This window comes from Scomber scombrus, chromosome 3, assembly GCF_963691925.1.
Source record: "Scomber scombrus chromosome 3, fScoSco1.1, whole genome shotgun sequence".
Taxonomy (NCBI): Eukaryota; Metazoa; Chordata; class Actinopteri; order Scombriformes; family Scombridae; genus Scomber; species Scomber scombrus.
This window is the reverse complement of record NC_084972.1, coordinates 28899797-28919351: the sequence shown is the minus strand read 5'-3', so window position 1 is coordinate 28919351 and position 19555 is coordinate 28899797. Positions and strand designations below refer to the sequence as shown.

At 38.8% G+C, this 19555-nt stretch overlaps 1 protein-coding gene across 1 annotated transcript in view; it reads right to left on the bottom strand.

Moving 5' to 3' along the window:
* stab1 (stabilin 1) overlaps window positions 1-19555 on the bottom strand; it is a 90939-nt gene that overhangs the window by 37429 nt on the left and 33955 nt on the right. The window contains exons 31-54 of the mRNA XM_062416542.1: window positions 19460-19537; window positions 19046-19147; window positions 18742-18846; window positions 17974-18108; window positions 16747-16875; window positions 16534-16587; window positions 16136-16249; window positions 15584-15779; window positions 13810-13905; window positions 13543-13588; window positions 11882-11961; window positions 11656-11781; window positions 10467-10540; window positions 8930-9001; window positions 7805-7924; window positions 7559-7606; window positions 7221-7301; window positions 6834-6980; window positions 6227-6361; window positions 6043-6102; window positions 3152-3328; window positions 2068-2157; window positions 1269-1415; window positions 19-75 (exon numbers count right to left, since the gene is read on the bottom strand). Coding sequence (XP_062272526.1) covers window positions 19-75; window positions 1269-1415; window positions 2068-2157; window positions 3152-3328; window positions 6043-6102; window positions 6227-6361; window positions 6834-6980; window positions 7221-7301; window positions 7559-7606; window positions 7805-7924; window positions 8930-9001; window positions 10467-10540; window positions 11656-11781; window positions 11882-11961; window positions 13543-13588; window positions 13810-13905; window positions 15584-15779; window positions 16136-16249; window positions 16534-16587; window positions 16747-16875; window positions 17974-18108; window positions 18742-18846; window positions 19046-19147; window positions 19460-19537 — 2469 coding nt within the window. The remainder of the gene's footprint in view (window positions 1-18; window positions 76-1268; window positions 1416-2067; window positions 2158-3151; window positions 3329-6042; window positions 6103-6226; window positions 6362-6833; window positions 6981-7220; window positions 7302-7558; window positions 7607-7804; window positions 7925-8929; window positions 9002-10466; window positions 10541-11655; window positions 11782-11881; window positions 11962-13542; window positions 13589-13809; window positions 13906-15583; window positions 15780-16135; window positions 16250-16533; window positions 16588-16746; window positions 16876-17973; window positions 18109-18741; window positions 18847-19045; window positions 19148-19459; window positions 19538-19555) is intronic.

Here is a 19555-nt window from a genome sequence, read left to right as displayed (position 1 = left end):
TAACAAATCAGATCTTACTGTGTCTTCATGTCTAAAAGGGCAGGATGGAGGGAAGAGACAGCGTCCACAGCGTCCCTAAAGCAGTTTAAGACAAAAAATATGAGTCCGGCATCCAGCAGGAATCATAGCAGTGTGATATCAGTATTTGCAGTAGTGGAGCAATACTTGAAAAGGTGGTACGTGTAACAATCAAGCAGGTAGCTCCCTGTTTGAAAAGTGAAGCCAGTGTGGAAATGACTTAATCCTGAATTATCTCTAATGACCAGCAGGGGGCGACTCCACTGGCTCCAAAAGAGAAGTCAGTTTTATTAGAAGTCTGTGAGAAAATGACCCTACTTCTCACTTGATTTATTACCTCAGTGAACACTTTCCTAATGAGTTTATTGTCTTAATCGCTAGTTTCAAGTCTTCTTCAAGCTCCCCGTTCTCATCCAAATATGGTCACTTCTCGTCAATTCTGGCTCCAAAAAAACAAGATGGAGACGGTCAAAATACCACATTCACCACAAACCAATGGGTGGCGTTGCGGTAGTTACGTCCATTATCTTTATACAGTCTATGGTAACAATACTCCCATGAAATATTTGGTTCTAGTAACTTGACGTCATAGTGACTGCCAGAAACATCCTAATGCTGCTCACTCATCTGAATTTCATTGTAGTCTATACTTGGCTGTTTATTCACCTCCCACTTTGATCTCACAATTGCACATAATTTCAGTTAATAAAGAGTTACTGACGATGAGAAAAAAGCTCACTGGTTGGAATTTAGCAAGGCTCTTAGCTTGGTTTCTGAAGGCGCAATGAAGTTCATGCAGTATGAGAAGACATATTTGTATCATCAACTCTGTTTTCTCAGAGGAGGCGGTTGAATAAAGGCTACTAAGCTACGATAGCTTCCTCAATTCCCTCAAACGTCAGCCCTGTGTGCAAATTCATGTATCAAAGTTCAACAAAGATGAACACAGTTAAGATTTACGTGGATTTCACCCCCTGCAAGTGAATGCACTGATTGAATTTAAATACATTGATTTCACCTTTTACCATGTTGCTTTAAATGCTTGTATGATCAGGCTTTTTGAATCACAATGAGCAGCATGTGTGGCAGATCTAATATTATGAATACTATCTCACTCCAAAAAGACATGTGTCAGCAGACTATCCTGTTAAAACAGAGGTAGAATTAGTTGTACTAGAAGCAGTAATTATTAACATTTATACTTTGAGTGTTAAATCAGTCACAGTATTAAAAGTAATAGTACTACTAACGTAGGTGGTTTTGTTTTCGATGCCATCGCAGTGCGCTCCCAGTCCAGGTGGCTCCAGTAACTGGTCGATGCCATAAGCCAAGCCCTCTTTGAACATCATGTAGCGCTCCACTAACTTGGCTGCGTTATTATTAAGCAATAGACCCCCCTAACAAATACACACACACACACACACACACACACACGCGCGCGCCAAGTCAATACATTTTTAAAAACTTAAGACATAAATACAACATTAACAATCTATAAGAGCAACAAAAATACACCTGCAACAATGTTGATTAATCGTTTAGTTGGCAACTATTAAATTAATTGCCAACTATTTTTATAATTGATAATGATCATGAGTCATTTTTTTAAGATATAAAATGTCCAAATTGTCTTATTCCAGCTTCTCAAATATTAATATTTTATTTTCTATGACAGTAAACTGAATATCTGAGCTGTGGACAAAACAAGACATTTTAGGCAATCATCTTTTTGGGAAATGTCGATCAACATGATATGACCTTTTATAAACCAAACAACTAATTAATTAATTGAGCAAATAGTCAACAGATGAATGGATAATGAGAATAATCGTCGGTTGCAGCTGAACCACATTACGTGTGAAAGTGACCACAGATCATCAAGTTTAGGTTCCAGGATGTTGTTGCAAGTTATATGAAACATTGTTCCCTTCCAACATCACCATGGTAACATGAGACAGCACCTGTTACTATAGCAACAGTCAGCTGTCAGTTGCAGGAGCGAACATGGCTTCCTGTGGGGTCTGTATGAGCGTGTGTGTGTTTTCTCACCACCACGGTCTTGTCACATGTGAAGCTGATGGTGGATCCGTGCATGGTGCGGAACGTCGACTGTCTATCCGGGTCACTGACACTCATTATCTACACACACACACAAAGAGCAACGACAGACAGTCAAACAGACCTTCCCTCCTCCTGCTCCTCATCCTAAACCTCTTCCCACGGAAGAAGGACAACTCTACATGTAGACCTTTTTCCATGACCTTTCCTCTTCAACCACCCTCAGGATGAACTTTGTATTGTCAGCTGAATTACTGGTGAGCAGCCAGTAACAGAACCGAAGAAGGGTCAGTTTTTACAAAGGCAAAGCAAGGATTTTTCATTTTTAAAACTGTATATTTTTATATGCACTTTGTCATAACAGTTTCTTGTAAAAGTGAAGAACTAATTGGGAGGTTTAACTGCTCACAAACAACAAAACCTTGTTTCTGAGATCACTAGAGACCAATAAAAAACACACTGACTAAACTAAAAAAGCTTTTTAGTTCCTTAAAGCATAAATGTGAAACTAAATCAAATGGGACCTGAGGACAATCTCGACAAATAGAAACTTTGCTGTTTAAAATTCTGCTGTCAGCCACATGACCTCCTAACCCTTTTTATCACCGACTTTTCAAAGATGCCTGAAATACTCATCTTATTTATTTGATACAGCATGATGGAAAAGAAGCCTGCAAGCATTAAATGAAAGCTTTAATGAAATGTGATAATGTGATTTGAAAGGCAAGTAACTAACTTAACTATGTTGATAACTAATATATCAATTTTCCATCATTTTCCAACATTTGCTACTTTACCTTTGTCTTATATCTTATATCATAGTAGACTGGATATATTTGTGTTTTCGACTGAAACCCAACACATTTTATGACGTCACCTTGGGTTTTATGAGACATTTTTACAATTTTCTGACATTTTATGGACAAAACAATCACCATTGTTTTCCTTCTGGGCTGCATTAACTATTTATCCTTTAGAGGGATTCACTGGGGCTTCAGTGTTGATGGGTATTAATACTAAAACATGAAACTTCGTCATTGAACCTTCCTCTTCGTTTTACTCCTCCTCGTCCTACCTTGCCGTTGCGTAAGATGTGAGCCTTCAGAGTTGCAGCCAGCTGGTCTTGGTGGTCGGGGCTGGAGAGCCAGCGCTGTCTTTCAGCTGGAAGGGAATTGAAAGCCTCGTCTGTGGGCCAAAACATGGTGAACGGCTGGTGGATGGACCTCTGGAGCTCAGGGAGTAATCCTGCGTCCTGCACAGAGTACAGAAGGGAGGTGCAGGTATCCAATTTATTTATGCTACGATTATTTTGTCCAAAAACAGTTTCAACACTATAATAGTCAAACCTTCCCAGAATGCTACCATTAGTGCTTAAATATAGTAGTATTACTTCATACAATGACTGCTTTAGATTTAATTAAAGCTAACAAACTTTGCAGTGAACAAAATACTGATGCTTTGTTTGACAACAAATATCATTAAAAGCAGGTTGATTGACTAAAAATTACTTTAAATGCAGCTGTTGGACGTTTTTCTTATGAGTTTCATTGTGATACTGTCTGTCTACTGTGATTATTTTGAGATAATGAATCAGTCAGTCAGTATAAGTGAGAAATATCAATGACCATAATGATTAAAATTGAAATGAATCAGCATAAAGTACAAAGTCAGTGATCATATGATTAAAGTTTAAACATACTCATGACAGTTATGAATCATTAGATGAGTAAAGATAACAATCGTGTGGTTGAATCAGAACAGTTAAAAGATCAATAAATCCATCTACTATTTGTTTTTTTCCCCATAATAAATCAGAGGCAGAAATAATGGTAACTCAAATATTTGGAGCACTGCAAATACATTGCAACTTTAAAGGTCACTATTGTCATTACGCCTGGGAAAATAGTCGTGAGTAGCTGTAGTTGGATAAGTGTGATAGCGTGATAGCAGGAGGTGAAGGCTGAAAGCTGTAAAAGTAATGAAAGATTAAATGAGCAGTTTATCATTTTAATATAAGATTGTGGGAGTCGGGACATTGATTTTTTCCTTGTAACTGTGTGTTTTGAAGAGGAATGCTCTTTTGATGATCCCACTGCTCTCTACTCCTTCTGGTTCATGTCCAAATTAGGTAGATTAAATAGAGTTTTGGGATGAGCAGAACATGGTAAGATGTCAAGAGTCATTTATGGCTTGAAGCCCTCACTTTTCTGTGTCCTGGTGCTGTATAACTCCTGTGTAACATACATGTGTATACAGATGTATGGTTTGTTTAATTTAATCCTTTATTTAAACAGGTAGTCTTATTGATATATGAATCTCTTTTTCAAGAGAGACATGTGTACAAGCAGTTCATACATACAGATAAACAGACAATAAATAATTCAGTCATACATTTACACATTATGAAAAACGTGTGCAAGCATGATTGCCAACACATAAGTACAACGTTTTAAAAAGTTTTATTAAATAAGAGAATCCTGCTTTAGATTCTTCTGAAGCTCCATTTGTGTGCTGTATATTTTAAACCAAGTTCAGTGTCTATAAGAGGTAGGGGAGAACGGGGTTGGTAGTCACACTTTTTACTTTCCTTTGAATTCCTCATAAACCATAAACTGAATAAATTCCCTTTTAATTTGTAATCAAAGCCTAAAGTGTCAGGTAGGAATAGAGTGGTCTTACTCTCCTTCAGCTGATTCTGTTCAAAAGGTATGGGCCGTCAAATAAGTCTTGTGACAACCAACCCCACGATGGGGATGGTTCTCACACACTATGGGGTTGGTTGTCCCTCTGTTATTTTAATGGGGAAAGATAAAAAAAGTATACAGTTTTAAAAGAATATTTAAAATGTTTAGTTTAATTGAAATACAACAACCTAATACATCCCCTGCACCATGAGAACATAAACAGGAAAAATCATTCCGTTAAGTGTCTTTTTTGTCCTTATATGACAATATTGTTCATTTTCACCTCTCTGACGGCTCTGAGCATCACATCTGGAGGAGTCTGACCCTTGTTTGTCTTCCTGATAAAGTTCCTGGTCATTTTGTTATCTTAAAAGAAAGAAAGAACTAGGTATATGACACCATATATGTATATACCAACATGTGACAACCAACCCCAACTGGGATTTTTTGCTACCAACCACATGTTTTGGCTTAGCTAAGAAAAAAACCTACCTAACTATCGCTCTCTCTTCATACTTTTTAATGGTAATTATTGTTTTATTATAAACTCATTGTGTAAAAGCCCAGGAGAGAAACACTGAAGAGTTGGATATTTACATTTTCACATGAAAAACACTAAACGTCCTCTCACCTCAATGTCAAGCAGTTTACTCCAGAAATGACCTCTGAAGTAACATCTCACCTAAATTCTGAAACGTTCAGTGACAAAACGTTTTAACAGCGCCGTCTAGGGCCCGAGATCTGATGAATGTGACAACCAACCCGTGTGACAACCAACCCCATTCTCCCCTACAGATAATGTTAAAATATCCTGAGACCTGACATCATAGGAACTGTATATGAATTACTGAACAAAGATAACTGGGCAGTTTTTCCAATGAGGCTTTATAGCTAGACAACAATGTCAATGTCTCTGCCATTGGCTGTAATCATATAAGCTCATATATTTGACCAATCACAGATCATTTCTTTGTTCCTATCTAATATCTATCTAATATAATAGATTATGTTTTTTTCTTTGCTCGTTGAGACGAGCTGATTCCAATCTGTATGTGTTCTGTCTACTGTAAAATACTATTTTTTTACTCTTCAAACCACCAGTGTTTTGTGTATTATTTCATATGCACATTTACTGATTTCAGATCATTTCCACAACAAAGTAGACAAGGTATAAAAATAGGATGTGCGGATGTGGAGGGGGTAAATGAAGGGGGAAGCAGTGAGGGAGATGTAGCTGTAGGTGGTGGAAGAAGCTACATGTTTTTTTTGTTTTTGTTTTTACCTCCACGAGTTTGTAGAAACGGTTGTAGCCATAAAAAGCAGCTGCTGAGGTGAAGTTCATCTGAACACAGAAAGAGAAAGAGAGAGAGAGAGAAGTCACACTGCCTGTCTGTCAATTCTGATTAATCATCAGACATTTATTTATATCAATCAAATCAACTAACTAAATGACAAAACCAGCACACCTTGTCAGACAGAATACTTGGTCTATCCTGCAGCTTGTAAGGTGTCAACATGGTGTCGATGTGGTGAATGACTCCGTTAGCTGTGATGTAATCGCTCTTAATGATCTTCGACTTGTTGTTAATCCAGACTGAACCCTGCATGAAGAGAGAGACAGTGTTAAATAGATATTCCCAATCTGTGTATTAAAGGTGGAACACAAAGGGTACATTAGTTTAACGTTTATAGGACTGTCCAATTGTCCAAGCTTAATTAATGATGCTCATGCACATTCCTGAGAGTGGCAGCCGCCTTCTCTTTTGTCGAGCTCAGGAGTATGACTACCGCTATGTTTACACTGGAAATAATGGAGGCAGAACAGAGGGAAGAACAAGCTCTACTCGCTGTCTTTATATATAAACTCTTCAAATCCTTGAGGGGATTGAGGTCCCAGTGAAGGACAGAAGTCTACAGAATTCAATTATTGGGCAAACACTCACTATTCACCCATGTCATAAAAAGTGGAACAAGTGCGGCAGCTGTGGCACCTTAGTCTTTAAAAAGGCAATATTATAGTGTGTGTGTGTGTGTGTGTGTGTGTGTGTGTGTGTGTGTGTGTGTGTTTCTGACCTGCTTCAGGCTGAAGTACAGTGTATGTCCGGATGTTGAGATGGCGCGCTCAGTGGTTTTGAGGTCACTTAAGTTCAAAGTCTCACATGTAACAATGTGGTAACCGACCAGATCACCAAGACGACCGCGCTGCTTCCATTCCTCAACCTACACACACACACACACACACATACACACACACACACACACACACACACACACACACACACACACACACACACACACACACACACACACACACACACACACAAGCAAACATACTTGGAAACTTATGAAAATTGTCATTATTAAATTATCAATATTGTGATTCAGAAATGATAAATGATACATTGGGACACATTATTATTGTTAAATGAATAATATACAAGCTGCAGATGCTGAACTCACAGAGGTGATATTGTTGGTTTCTTCAGCAGGGACGAAGACGGTGAACCTGCCGTCATTATTAAGACCCATATAATTTGACATCTGAGAAACACAAAAAAAACAAACTGAACTTGTGTCGTTATGGATCAGGGACTTTTTATCATGAAGCAAGTTCAGCTCAGTCTGGCTCTCTTTGGCTTCACTGTACACTGAACATAAACTGAAATTAACCCCCTGGATTAGCTATTGTAATTGTATTGTACAAAGGAGATATGAGGAGGTGTTTGTGCCACCTACAAGTTAAATGAAGTCACAAAAACATTTTTTTATTTAGTTAAATTTTACCGACAGCGACTCACAGATAACATGTGACGGAAGAAGCTGTTCTCTGGAAGTCGGAACACTTCCTGTAAGAGAAAGACAGACAACAAAACTTCCTGTGAGTGTGTGTGTGTGTGTGTGTGTGTGTGTGTGTGTTTGTGTGTGTGTGTGTGCGTGTGTGCGTGTGTGTGTGTGTGTGTGTGTGGGGGGGGGGGGTTAGGGTTAGGGTTAGGGGCCAGAGGGAGGTCAGATGTCAGTGCGAGGTCAGAGGTCATGTCACTCACAGACTTGGTCCCTCCTCGGCATTCTAATCCGTCGCCCACGTGGCCTCTGTAGCAGGTGCAGTTCCTCTGACCCTGACCCAAGTACTCACAGCGAGCATACCTACTGCAGCCGCCATTGTTCTGCGCGCACACACACACACACACGCACACACACACACCCACCAAAAACATCATTATACAGTTTTTAAAAAAAATGTTAATTTTATTAAAAAAAGACTAAGCAGCAGGTGGGACGTGAGTGAGCTACAGCAATATCCAATCACAGCTCTTCTCTTCTCGTCCTTTTTACACTTTAAAAGCAGCAGTCTCCTGCAACAGTACCTCAAATCTACAATATTTTGCCACAAATAGGTTATGTGTTGAATTTACATTTCAAGAGACATAGAAACTCCTGCCAGTGTATGAATAATGTTCCCAAACTTAACTTATTGGTACAAAGATAAACATCATCAATGCAGTTTGGACAATAATAGCTTGTTGTAAAAAAAAAAAAAAAAAAAAACATGTTTCCATTATAACTGATGGTCAACTATATACAGTGTAAATACATATTTAACCAGCTGATTTAATAGGTTGCCGTTAAAATGCACCAAATATGTTATATGTGCCAGTATCATATCTACAAACACTGAGAGCCTGTTATAATCCTGCTGCCGCCACAGATATTATTTTAATTAACCTAAAGGGGAATGGATTTCAGATATTTGCTTAAAGCTAAAATAAATTTGAGTTCAGGACACATCCTGACGATGATCACTATACTTTCAAATGATCTCACTGTATAAACTTCAGATCTGTGTGGAACATCTCACTGACAGATCCCAGAGCCTGTCAGAGGATTTAAATTATTAATGAAGACTCCCAGCTGTGTGATCTGTGCGTAAAATGATTCGTTGTATATCCACTAAATTAAACTGCAGATGCATTTAGCAAGCAGTCGGCTCTGTCATAACAAGTTAACATTCACATCTTTAAAGCTTATCTTCATAAAAAGAAGAAAAAACATCCATCAACGAGCTGAAATAACACGCTCCCACTTCAGTTTCACTCATTCCAGGATTTTCTAGGATCTTGCAACAGGACAGAATAAAGCACAAGAATCATGATATTGACACAAAGACGTACTATATTGCACGGGTTGACTGGGAAACAGAACCTCCCTGATCCTTTGAAGCCCATCTTACACCGGCAGGCCGTCTGGAGATGACAAGATAGCAGAAAAAAAAAAAAGTCAGTTAGTAGAAAAAGTCAATCACTTCATCCATCTGTTTCATCCCTCCCCCCTCTGTGCTCAGCCAATCAATTAATCAAATAATCAATTCTCCCTCACGCCTGTTTTTCAGCACTGAATCACAACACAGAACTGTCAAAAACAAGAAAAAGCTCTGAGCATCGTTCCTCATAATACACAGACTAGCAAACCCAAGCAAGATGAAAAAAAAGAGAAAAAAAGGGGAAAGTTCAGAAAATAAGCCGCTCTAGAAGTTATTACACAGTGACAGAAGAGACGACAGGAAATGAACGGAGAGAGAGGGATGAAGAATGACGTGTGACAAAAGGTCTCGGCTTGAACCGGGGGGACGCTGTGGTTCACGGTTTGTGCCCCAAAGGACACCGGAGCCTGCCAAAGAAAATAATTTCAATTTCAACATGTAAATGAAGCATTCTGGTGCTCTGGGAGATGAAAACAGACAGCGAAGAGCAAACAGGAGGTAATTCAGTCAAAATGCAATATGTACACGTGTTTAATTACTAGAGCTGAAATAATTAATTGAATAGTTGATGGACAGAAAATGAATCAACAACAATTTGAATTATCATCTAATGTTTTTTATGTTATTTATTAAACAAAAATGCAAATCGTTTTCTGATTTCAGCGTCTCCAGTGTGATCACTTTTTTTTAAAAATAATTGTAAATCAAAAGCACAGGACAGGAGCAGGGTGTAGTTATCGGATTTGCCGCTGGGTAGCGTACGCCTGCAGCTGGATGAAACTAACACGGGGACTGTGGAAGAAATCCAGGAAGAATCGCAGCAGGACAAAAGATGTCAGGGAATATTTCCAGGAGCGGAATAAGCGCTGGGACAACTTCTCATCTCATATGAAGGAAAGGACTTGAAAGGGATCAGGAAGGAACAACTGAAACATTTATGAAAACAGTTTTCTTTTTTCTTTTTATTTTGTAATGTCCCCCCTCAAATGTTTGGGTTTTTGGCTGCTGGCAGGGTGCAAAATGAACTTTTTTGTCCATCTGCCAAATGTCTAGTGAATGTTCAAATTTTAGCAGCCAATCAATAGACTATCATTGTTTTTTCTGCTGGTGAATGAAGCAAATCTATCAGCCGTTTGCATCACATTTTACCAGCATTTGGGTGGTGGGTGGTGTTAATTTTGTGCCCCAACTCCTAGTCAAACAAAACCAATAAAATATAGATGTAATATATACTAGAGAAGCACAATATCCTCTGACACAGACCTTCCTCAAGATTACATTATTACAGTGTCACCTTATGGTTCTCATTATTTGAGTTGATATTGTATTTTAAATGTGCACATCCCCAAACAAAGTTAATCACATTTACTCAAACAAGAAGCACACAGTAAATTTGGGTTTTCAGGGTATATAAATCTGACATTTTACTACAGTACAGTGTTTCTTACAGTGTTCGGGCCTGTTCTGATGCAGTCTGCTGACACGTGGCAGCCTCCGTTTTTGACGAGACAGCCGTCAATCTCTGTGAAATCACAACCAGATGGAAATGGTTTTAGATGATATTTGTGACATGTAAAAAAGACTTTTTTTCTATTTAATGGAGTAAACCAAGTAATTTCCCCCCGCTTGGAATTAACATAAGCTTAACATGTCTTAAGCCTTTCTCTGTCCCTGATATACTTCCTCCTCTAACTCTGGTTCAAGAATGATAAAAACATATTTAAGAACATTTAAGGTGTTTTCCAACTTTCTTTCTTCTCTTTCTTTCTTTAAATACTTAAATTACTAAAATAGCTGATTAGGGCAACTCAGACATGTATATATATATGTTCTCTTTTGCATCTATTCAATATCCGAACAGTTAAGTTGCCTGGTAGGCATCATGCATGTTTCATGTAAATAATCCACTTTTACAGTTCTTGCCAAAATATTGACAATATAGAGCCTTATTAAGGGTTTTAAGTATAATACGGGTATTCAATTAAGGGTATTGATTGAAGATATTTAGTGATTCACTGCTCATATTATAATATAGTAGCTAATATGTTGAAATTCTCCTTTAGTTTGGTTTTAGTACTAATTATGTCATAGCCAATCGCTCTCAGCTTGAGTTAATCAGCCTGCGGAGCGAGCCAAGTCGAGCACAGACAGAGTGAATCCTTTGTTCTAAGTAAGTGTTTTAAAATGGAGTCATTGCCTCTGAAGATTCATTTCGTGTCGAGCTTATTGCCAATACTGTACACACAGACTGTAACCGCTGTTGTCATGTGGATTACCAGACACAGAAAAGATTGTCGCTACACATATTGTCTCTCTTAGCAGGTAGATAAACTCAACCATTGAATAAATATCTTTAACAACCTCAAACCATTTCTCTTTCCATGCAGGATAAGCTTTACACTAGTTACTTGGTAGAGCTTTTTTTGCTGGCTGTAAGCCAATTTTAATCATATTTTCAGATATCTATCCTTTCTTTGTGCTGCCTCCACACTGCCCTCAGCACAGTTGTTTCGTTACAGTTGTTATGAATATTACTCTTTTTTCAAGGTCTTTTTCAGGTTGCGTAAAGTGTTAGGAGGTTCGAGTTAGTTGTGTGTGAGGGTCAGAGGTCAGAGGGTTAGAGGTTACAACACATACCCAGGCAGACAACCCCATCTCCAGTGTAGCTCTCTCTACAGGTACAGGTCCTCACTCCTGCTGAGACCTTTGTACATACAGCAAACTGTGAGCATCCACCGTTAGACCTGTTGCACAAATCCACCTCTGAGAGAGAGAGAGAGAGAGATTACATTTGATATTTATACAGGAGCAGCAGGAGTGAGTGTGTGTGTGTGAGTGTGTATGTGTGTGTGCGTGTCTTTACCTTTGCAATAGGTGCCGTTGCCTTCATATCCAGCCACACACAGGCAGGTAGCAGCTGTTCCTTCCGGTCCTGTAATACAGCTGCAGCAGAAGGAAACTGTTCAATATTTATGTAACATTTTTACTGAAGCTGAGAGCAGCTACTAATCATATCTGTCATATGTGAACATTTTTCCATTTTACAGGATAAGTCTGGTCATGTTCTGTATTTTTCTTACTGTCAACGAATCCCATGTGAAGACCCAAAAAAGCTAAAATGAATTGGACTTACTTACAAGTATCATCTGTTGAAAGAAGTTCACAATACGTCAACTAGGTCAGTCACTAATGAACATATTATTAATCATGCCTCCTGTTCCTACTTAGAATATCCCTTCATAATGTCGACAGATCGCTTTTAAAAATGTTTTATTCATCTTTTATTGAGTCAATTTTAACTTTTGCAGTGTTTTGCTGGTACAGGAACCTCAGCATCACTAATAAAAATCAGCTGGGAAGTTTTGTAAAACTTTGCCAAAAAAATCATTGGCACTAGCTTGCAGCAGCTTGACAGTGTTTATCAAGCAAGAGCCATTCAGAGGGCAAAGGTCATCTTGGCAGACCCACATCACCCTCTCCATGTTGAGTTTCGACTCAGATCATTTGTTCCCTCTGCTGTAGGGTTTTTAAATAAACTTTAGGCTGGTGTTCCTGTACTGTGCATCCATGGTCATTATAACTCACCTGATGACACTTATTATTTATATTTATGTTTCTATGTATTGTACTGTTTTTTGTTTTTGTGTTTGTTTTTATGGTGTGAATTTGGTTGTCGACTGCTGTTGCAAATCAAATTGCCCCTCGGGGACAATAAAGACTTTCTAATCTAATCTAATCTGATCTAATCTAATCTATAGTGTAAGTGATGGGGATCAAAATCCTCTAAATCCAAAATCCACAGTCCTCCTTCTGTGCAAAAAAATGTATTTAAAAGTTTATTTGATGCTAATATGAAGCTTCAGGCATCCAAATGAGTCAAATCAAGTAGATATCTTTCATTGTTACGTCTTTTTGTTACTATACTTCCACCACAGCTCAACAGGGAAACACAAAGCGGGAATTTGATGCTAAAAAGACACATGTAAATATGGCAGATATCCACTTGATATGACTAACTCAGTGAGGACACACTGTGGATTTTGGTCCCCATCACTTTACATTGAAAGCACATTTGAAAGAGATCTTTTAATAGTCATTATGAACAGGATGAATGATTCCAGCGAAGAAAACGTCTTTAATGTTTATTTGGACACCTGAATGCTATTTTAAGACAGATTTAAAAAACTGTGGAACTGTCCTTTAATGGAGTGACGGTCCATCAGACTCTCACTGGATTTAATTATGAACCCCCCCATGGACATTATATAATGGCAAGCATGCTGTGAGAAAGTGAACGGTTAAGGATTTCAGTCGGTCTGAGGTCCATCACCTCTTCTAGTGCGTTCTGGGTAAATGCACAGCTCCTACCAAACCCTCTGGCTCCTGATCCAGAGTACACACACACACACACACACACACACACACACACACACACACACACACACACACACACACACACACACACACACACACACACACACACACACACAGACCAGCTGTTAATACAAAAACAGCAGGACTTACTTGGCGTTTTCGTCACAAACATTTCCACAGGCTTCATCCGTAGCCTCTGAGACGCACACACACACGCACACACACACACACACACACACACACACACACACACACACACACACACACACACACACACACACCACACACAGAGAAAGATTTCAGGTAAGAACAGATTAAAGGAAATACGGGTGTAGTTTCAATTTCACTGTGTGTATAAATATGTGTGTGTGTGTGTGTGTGTGTGTGTGTGTGTGTGTGTGTGTGTGTGTGTCTTACCTTTAGAGCATGAAGAACCTTTCCAACCTTTATAACAAACACACTTGCCACTTCCTGCCAGTCCGTCCTCACACTTCCCATGGTCACACGCACACTCTGCAACACACACACACACACACACACACACACACACACACACACACACACACACACACACACACACACACACACACACATATAGGTTAAACCATGAAATAAAGACTTTTCTAGCTTGGTCAGTGTTAGTGTTGTATGTTCACTATCGTCATAGTTCTGTTGATTATTTGGGTTAAAGCTGTAGGTTTCGGAGGACTTATAGTTGCAATAGTTTTGAGGTTTTTTTGGCATGGTAAGTTTATTTGCCTTGCAGATTTTGCTGGTTTGTTAAGTGCTAGGGTCAGGATTTTGTTTGCATCATAGTTTTGTTATGTGAAATGTGTCAATATCACAAGTTTATTGGTGTTGTAGGATTTTTATCATTGTGGGTTTGTTAGTGTCACTGGTTTGTTGACGTCATGGATTTCATATTTGTTAGACTTGAAGGTTTCAGAGGTTAGTTGGTTTAGTTTTTTTAGATTTATTTGTTAGTGTTGATTAGTAGCTTTATGGGCTCATTAGCGTTATAATATTTCTCCTAAAGGTTTGCAGGTTTGGTAAAGTCGTAGGTTTGGTGGCCAAACAAATCTTCTGTCATCATAGGTGTGTTAGTGCTGCAGGTGTTGATAGTTCTGCAGGTTTTGTCAGCCTCATAAGATCTCTTGGTCACATGTTTGTTAGTCTCACAGGTTTATTAGGGTATTTTCACACTTGTCTTGTTTAGTTCAACTGAATTGAACTCCAGTTTCGGTTCTTAGTGCAGTTTATTTGGGCAGGTATGAAAATAGCAATTAGGTGCAGACCAGAAAACTTGACCAAGACCACCTGTTTTCTTGGTTAGAAAAAAGGTCTCTGGTACAGTTTGTTTGTGGTATAAATGTGATCCGACCCAACTGCAGGAAACATTGTGCATTCAGGACTAAGCCAGCTCCCGTAGCTAGCAGCACTGAGCATTAAGCCGGGTTAAATAAGAGCTTTGTATTGTAAACATGAAATGAGGGTTGACATGAAGCGGCGATGAAACAAGTTGCCTTCTCCTTGTCAGCCAACTGAAGGCAGCACATCTTCGCATAACATAAAGCAACACATTGTTTGTGAGATGTTTGCTTTTAAGTGTGTTCAAATGTGTCATTTTGTTCACGTATTGTGGTTGAGTAAATGGCCCAAATCACTGCAACTATACAGAGATGCCAATTCTACTAGTCCATTGTGGGATCAAAATTAACTTTATGTGTGAAAACCACCCTGTCAGTCAGGTTTGTAAGCCTTGCATATTTGTCAGCCTCCAACAACAGTCAGATCACATCTCATGAGCTCAGTTTTTGATATGTCAGGAAGAAACACATTTCTTTTAGTCAAATTTCTACATTTTCTATGATTTCATCTTCCTGAGAAGCATACATATGTTCCTGAGGTTTTCTGTCCATGTTCTGAGATTAATGAGTGTTTCTTACTACAGTAAACTAAACACCTTGTTATTTTTAATAGATTTAAAATTAGGTGTTTTTTTAGCATTCAACAAATACTTCATCTCCCATGAGGCTTTGGTAATGCTTCATGAAGTCTGCTCTTTTTTTCTTCAGTCTGTCTAATCTATCGCCCCCTTGTGGCAGAAACACATCATGGCAGACAAACGCTTGATTCAGGGTGTCAGTCTCTCTCTGTGTGTGATGTTCGGATGAGTGTGCATGTTCCTCACTGAGGGAGCAGTTGACTCCGTATCGTCCCGGCTCACAGTCCTCACACGCGGTGCCATGGAAACCCTCATAGCAACGGCAATCTCCGTTGCCTAGGGTACCGTCTTGACACTCCCCATGATTGGAGCACCAGCTGCCAATGTCTCCTGGGCATTTGTGGCAATCATGACCGTAGTAACCAGGGCAACAGGAGTGATCCTGAAGGACAAACCATCACTATTAATATTATTATTATTATTTTTTATTATTTTCTTCTTCTTTTTTTTTACAGGAAAAACAGCAGAGCTACAAAAAACATTACCGGCTGTGGGCCTGACTCAACCAAAAATAGTATTTCCGCAATAATAACAACAATAATAATAATAACAATAACAATGATAATAATAATAATAATAATAATAATAATAATAATAATAATAATAATGATAATGATAATGATAATGATAATGACATTTAGTCCCAGTTCAGTTCTCAATACCTCACCAAACTGCAGCCCTGAGTGGTAGTGATGTTAGTTATAATGGTAATGGGGGTGAGGTAGTGTCAGCAGTTACCGTGGTGACCCGAAGACATTTGATTAAACAGCCTGGCACCGACTTCCTCCTGGATCCGACCCGCTTCCTGTATTTACAGTTGGACTTCATGTTGGCCAGAAACTGGCTTCTGATCTGAAGTAGATCACATTAGAAACAGATCACAGGCTGGATTGAGAGACACTGATGTGAAAAATTGCACATAAATACAACTTTGTCAATTTGAGTTTGCTCAAAAACCAAAGACATGATTCATAGAGTGGTTTTTTGTACAGTATGATGTTCAGGTAGAGCAAATAACCCTACAATAATAACCCCCACTGTATGAATCTTGAAGATGTTTTTGAGGCCGCAAGTTGTGGGCGATTGATAATGTTGTACAGGTGTTCATATTATTGCGTCCACCTCCTTTAACTTACCGGTTTGTAACTGAGGAAACATCGAGGAGGTCCATTACAGTCTGCACACCTCCCCTGGAGATAAGAACATATACAGACTCGAAGGGAAATTCTGGAATAAAGAAGCTCCATCCATCCATCCATACATCCATCTATCCTTCTTTTCATTCATTCATTCGTTCATTCACCCTTCCATCCATCAATCAATTCATTCATCACTTCCTCCATCCTTACGTTGATTCGCAGGGTGATCGGTCTGTTGCATCTGTTGCGGCGGACCTCGAGGACTTGATTGACGACGATGATAACGCCGTACTGCGTCTCGATGAAACTGCCGTCGAGAGGAACATCATTCACGGCTGTCTGGAGAACAAGAGGAAGAGAAACCAATCAGACTTCACTTTGCCAGGCTGGTGAAGACTTTCACATTATTTAAAGACCGCACCGATGGGTTTGCAGATAAACGCAAATTAGAGTTTTTCTTCTTGTTCCTTCAGATGGATGTTTGAGCTTCACTGTGCAGAATGACGTTTGTGCAGAGTTTGATACCAGAAGACTGTTTTTACATTCATCTCCTGAAGAGGGAAAGTTTCTATGTGCTCACCTTAAATATGAGACTAAGATGTATGTTTATGAGTTTGGAGCCGATCATGGTCCAGTTTCACATGCAGACTTACATATGAAAAAATAAAGCTGACAATGGACTTTACAATGAAGTAGGAGAAATCTTGTTTCTAGTGATTAAACTTTTAAAATAAAAATATATTTGCTTGTTTACATACTCATAATTGTTTAATTAAGGGAGAAGGAGACGTCATTTAAATCAATTCTAACTGAGCCATCAAAGTTTGTTTGTGGGGAAAACTTTTTTGTTTTTAAATAGATACTGAAAGCAGAGTATTTTTGTCTTAAAACATGTCTGGAGAGGATTTTTTAAAATAATGAATGTTTGAATGTTTAGATTGATTTCCCTCTTTCTAAGCAGCCACTGGTCTCAGTCTGTATAACGCAGCTGTGAGCAGGAGAGGTTTTCAAATATCTCTTCAGTTTAGCGTTGAACTGAAAATCACACAACAGAAGACCAACACATATATAAATATGCAGCAGATATGGACATTATGAAAAGGGTGAAGTGAGTGTATTTGTTTCTTTTATTAAATAATTTGCTGAATTTCAAACCTCAGATAAACGTCACTGAATATGTCACAGGGGGAATATTTGAAAATGTAACTGCATCATCACACAAAAACACTATAACTTTGTTCTAAATAAATCAGTTTATGTGTTGACTGTGATGTTGGTTACCTCTCTACAGGCTGACCTTTAATATAAATTAACTTAAATACCAAAAGCAACAGTTTAGCCTTTAAACTAACAGACAAGTCTTCAATATTCTGTCCGGAAGCTTCTCGGAGTTTGTTCACTTAACTGAGAAGTTTGTATCGGTCCAGTTATTGTTACCTTGTTGTTGTTGTTTAGGTGGAACTGGACCTCGTTTTCGCTGCCCAGTAAAGTGCTTTTCATTGCGCCGTCAATCAGGTGGTCAGGGAAGAGCAGCTCGTTAGGAATCACGTGGTACCTAAACACATCATAGTCCTGGACAGACAGACAGGAGAACTGAGTTAAAGGATCATTCTGGTTTGTTAGTTACCACCGCTCCCACGTGTCTGATTTGGTCACTGATTCATAGAAGTCTGCTTTTACATTGTCATTTTTTTCCTCTTTTGTTTCTTCTGATGGAAAAATAACCAATAAATCCGAGTTTTGCTTCCTATGCAATATGTGTGGATGAGAAGTTCGCAGCTGTGAAACTGAGTTGTATGTTGATTTACAGGAATAAAAACTTTTATAACAACATAAATCTTTGATCGAAATAATAAACATTAAGTTAGCTGCTCCTGGTACTACTACCACAGCGTCTCCTTCCAAACAGAAAACAGCAAACATGAATACGCTGTCAGACTGAGGCATTACAAGGTACCACTGCACTTTATCACTTAAAGCTGAGTGTCAAATACAAGATAATGCTCAGAAATGTTTAATTGTTTTGTTGTTGTATCTACATAAAAAGGAGAATATATTTAGCCTTGTATAGTTTAGCATTATTTCAGTGAGTAAAGCATATATTTAGTGGAGGGTTCACAGTTTTCCAGACAGGTACTGGTGGCACTGGTGTAATAACCTTCCCCAACAGCAGTGTGTGCGCTGGCTCATATCATCTGGACCTACCAGGAGGGAGGAGTTAGTCTTGCTGAGGTGTTGCCTCATGGCCTCGTCAGTCGGCAGCAGGAGGGTGAAATCGGACTCACCCAGCTCTAATGACAGGTTGTACATCTGTGAATAAACACACAGTTATTTTTTTTTAATTTAATTTTATTATTCACTTTCACCCTTACTGTTGTTTCAATTTTGAATTTCTCCCTTGGAGGATCAATAAAGATACCTCACCTTACCTTAAACATACATACAAACAGTTTACTTTACTTCACAACAGAAATACATAAAGGCGGTTGAGTTTGAACAGACATCTTACCACAGGGTACTGTCTGAACAGAGTAAAGTTGGAGGAGGAGTTCAGGAAGGCCATCAAAAAAGGGGGCTCGGGCGGGAGGTTTGATTGGGTCGGTGCCATAATCTGACAACAAACAAAAAAACAAACAAAATGGGTTCAGTTCATTAGACTTTTTTTGTAGGAACCACAAAGTCTCGACTTTGCAGCAAGATTTACTTCCATTCAGTTTAACTTTACTTGCAAAAAGGTGGTTTAGAGGTGATGTGACTGCTTATAAAGTCATTGGAAAGACACAAATATGCCCAGTGTGATGCTTCCATCCTTATGAATTGAGTCTAGAGACAGCTTGGAGCGGAAAAACCTCAGTTCACTGTCTGAAAACACTTTTAAAGGAGCCAAATGTCCAGTGTGTTGTTTGCTCTGGGTCGTCGTTACCTGGTCTACAATGTGGATGTAGCCGTTGACTGCAGGCAGGTTGTGTGTGACGATGGAGGCGTTTCCAATATGGATCACCTGCAACAAAACATCTGT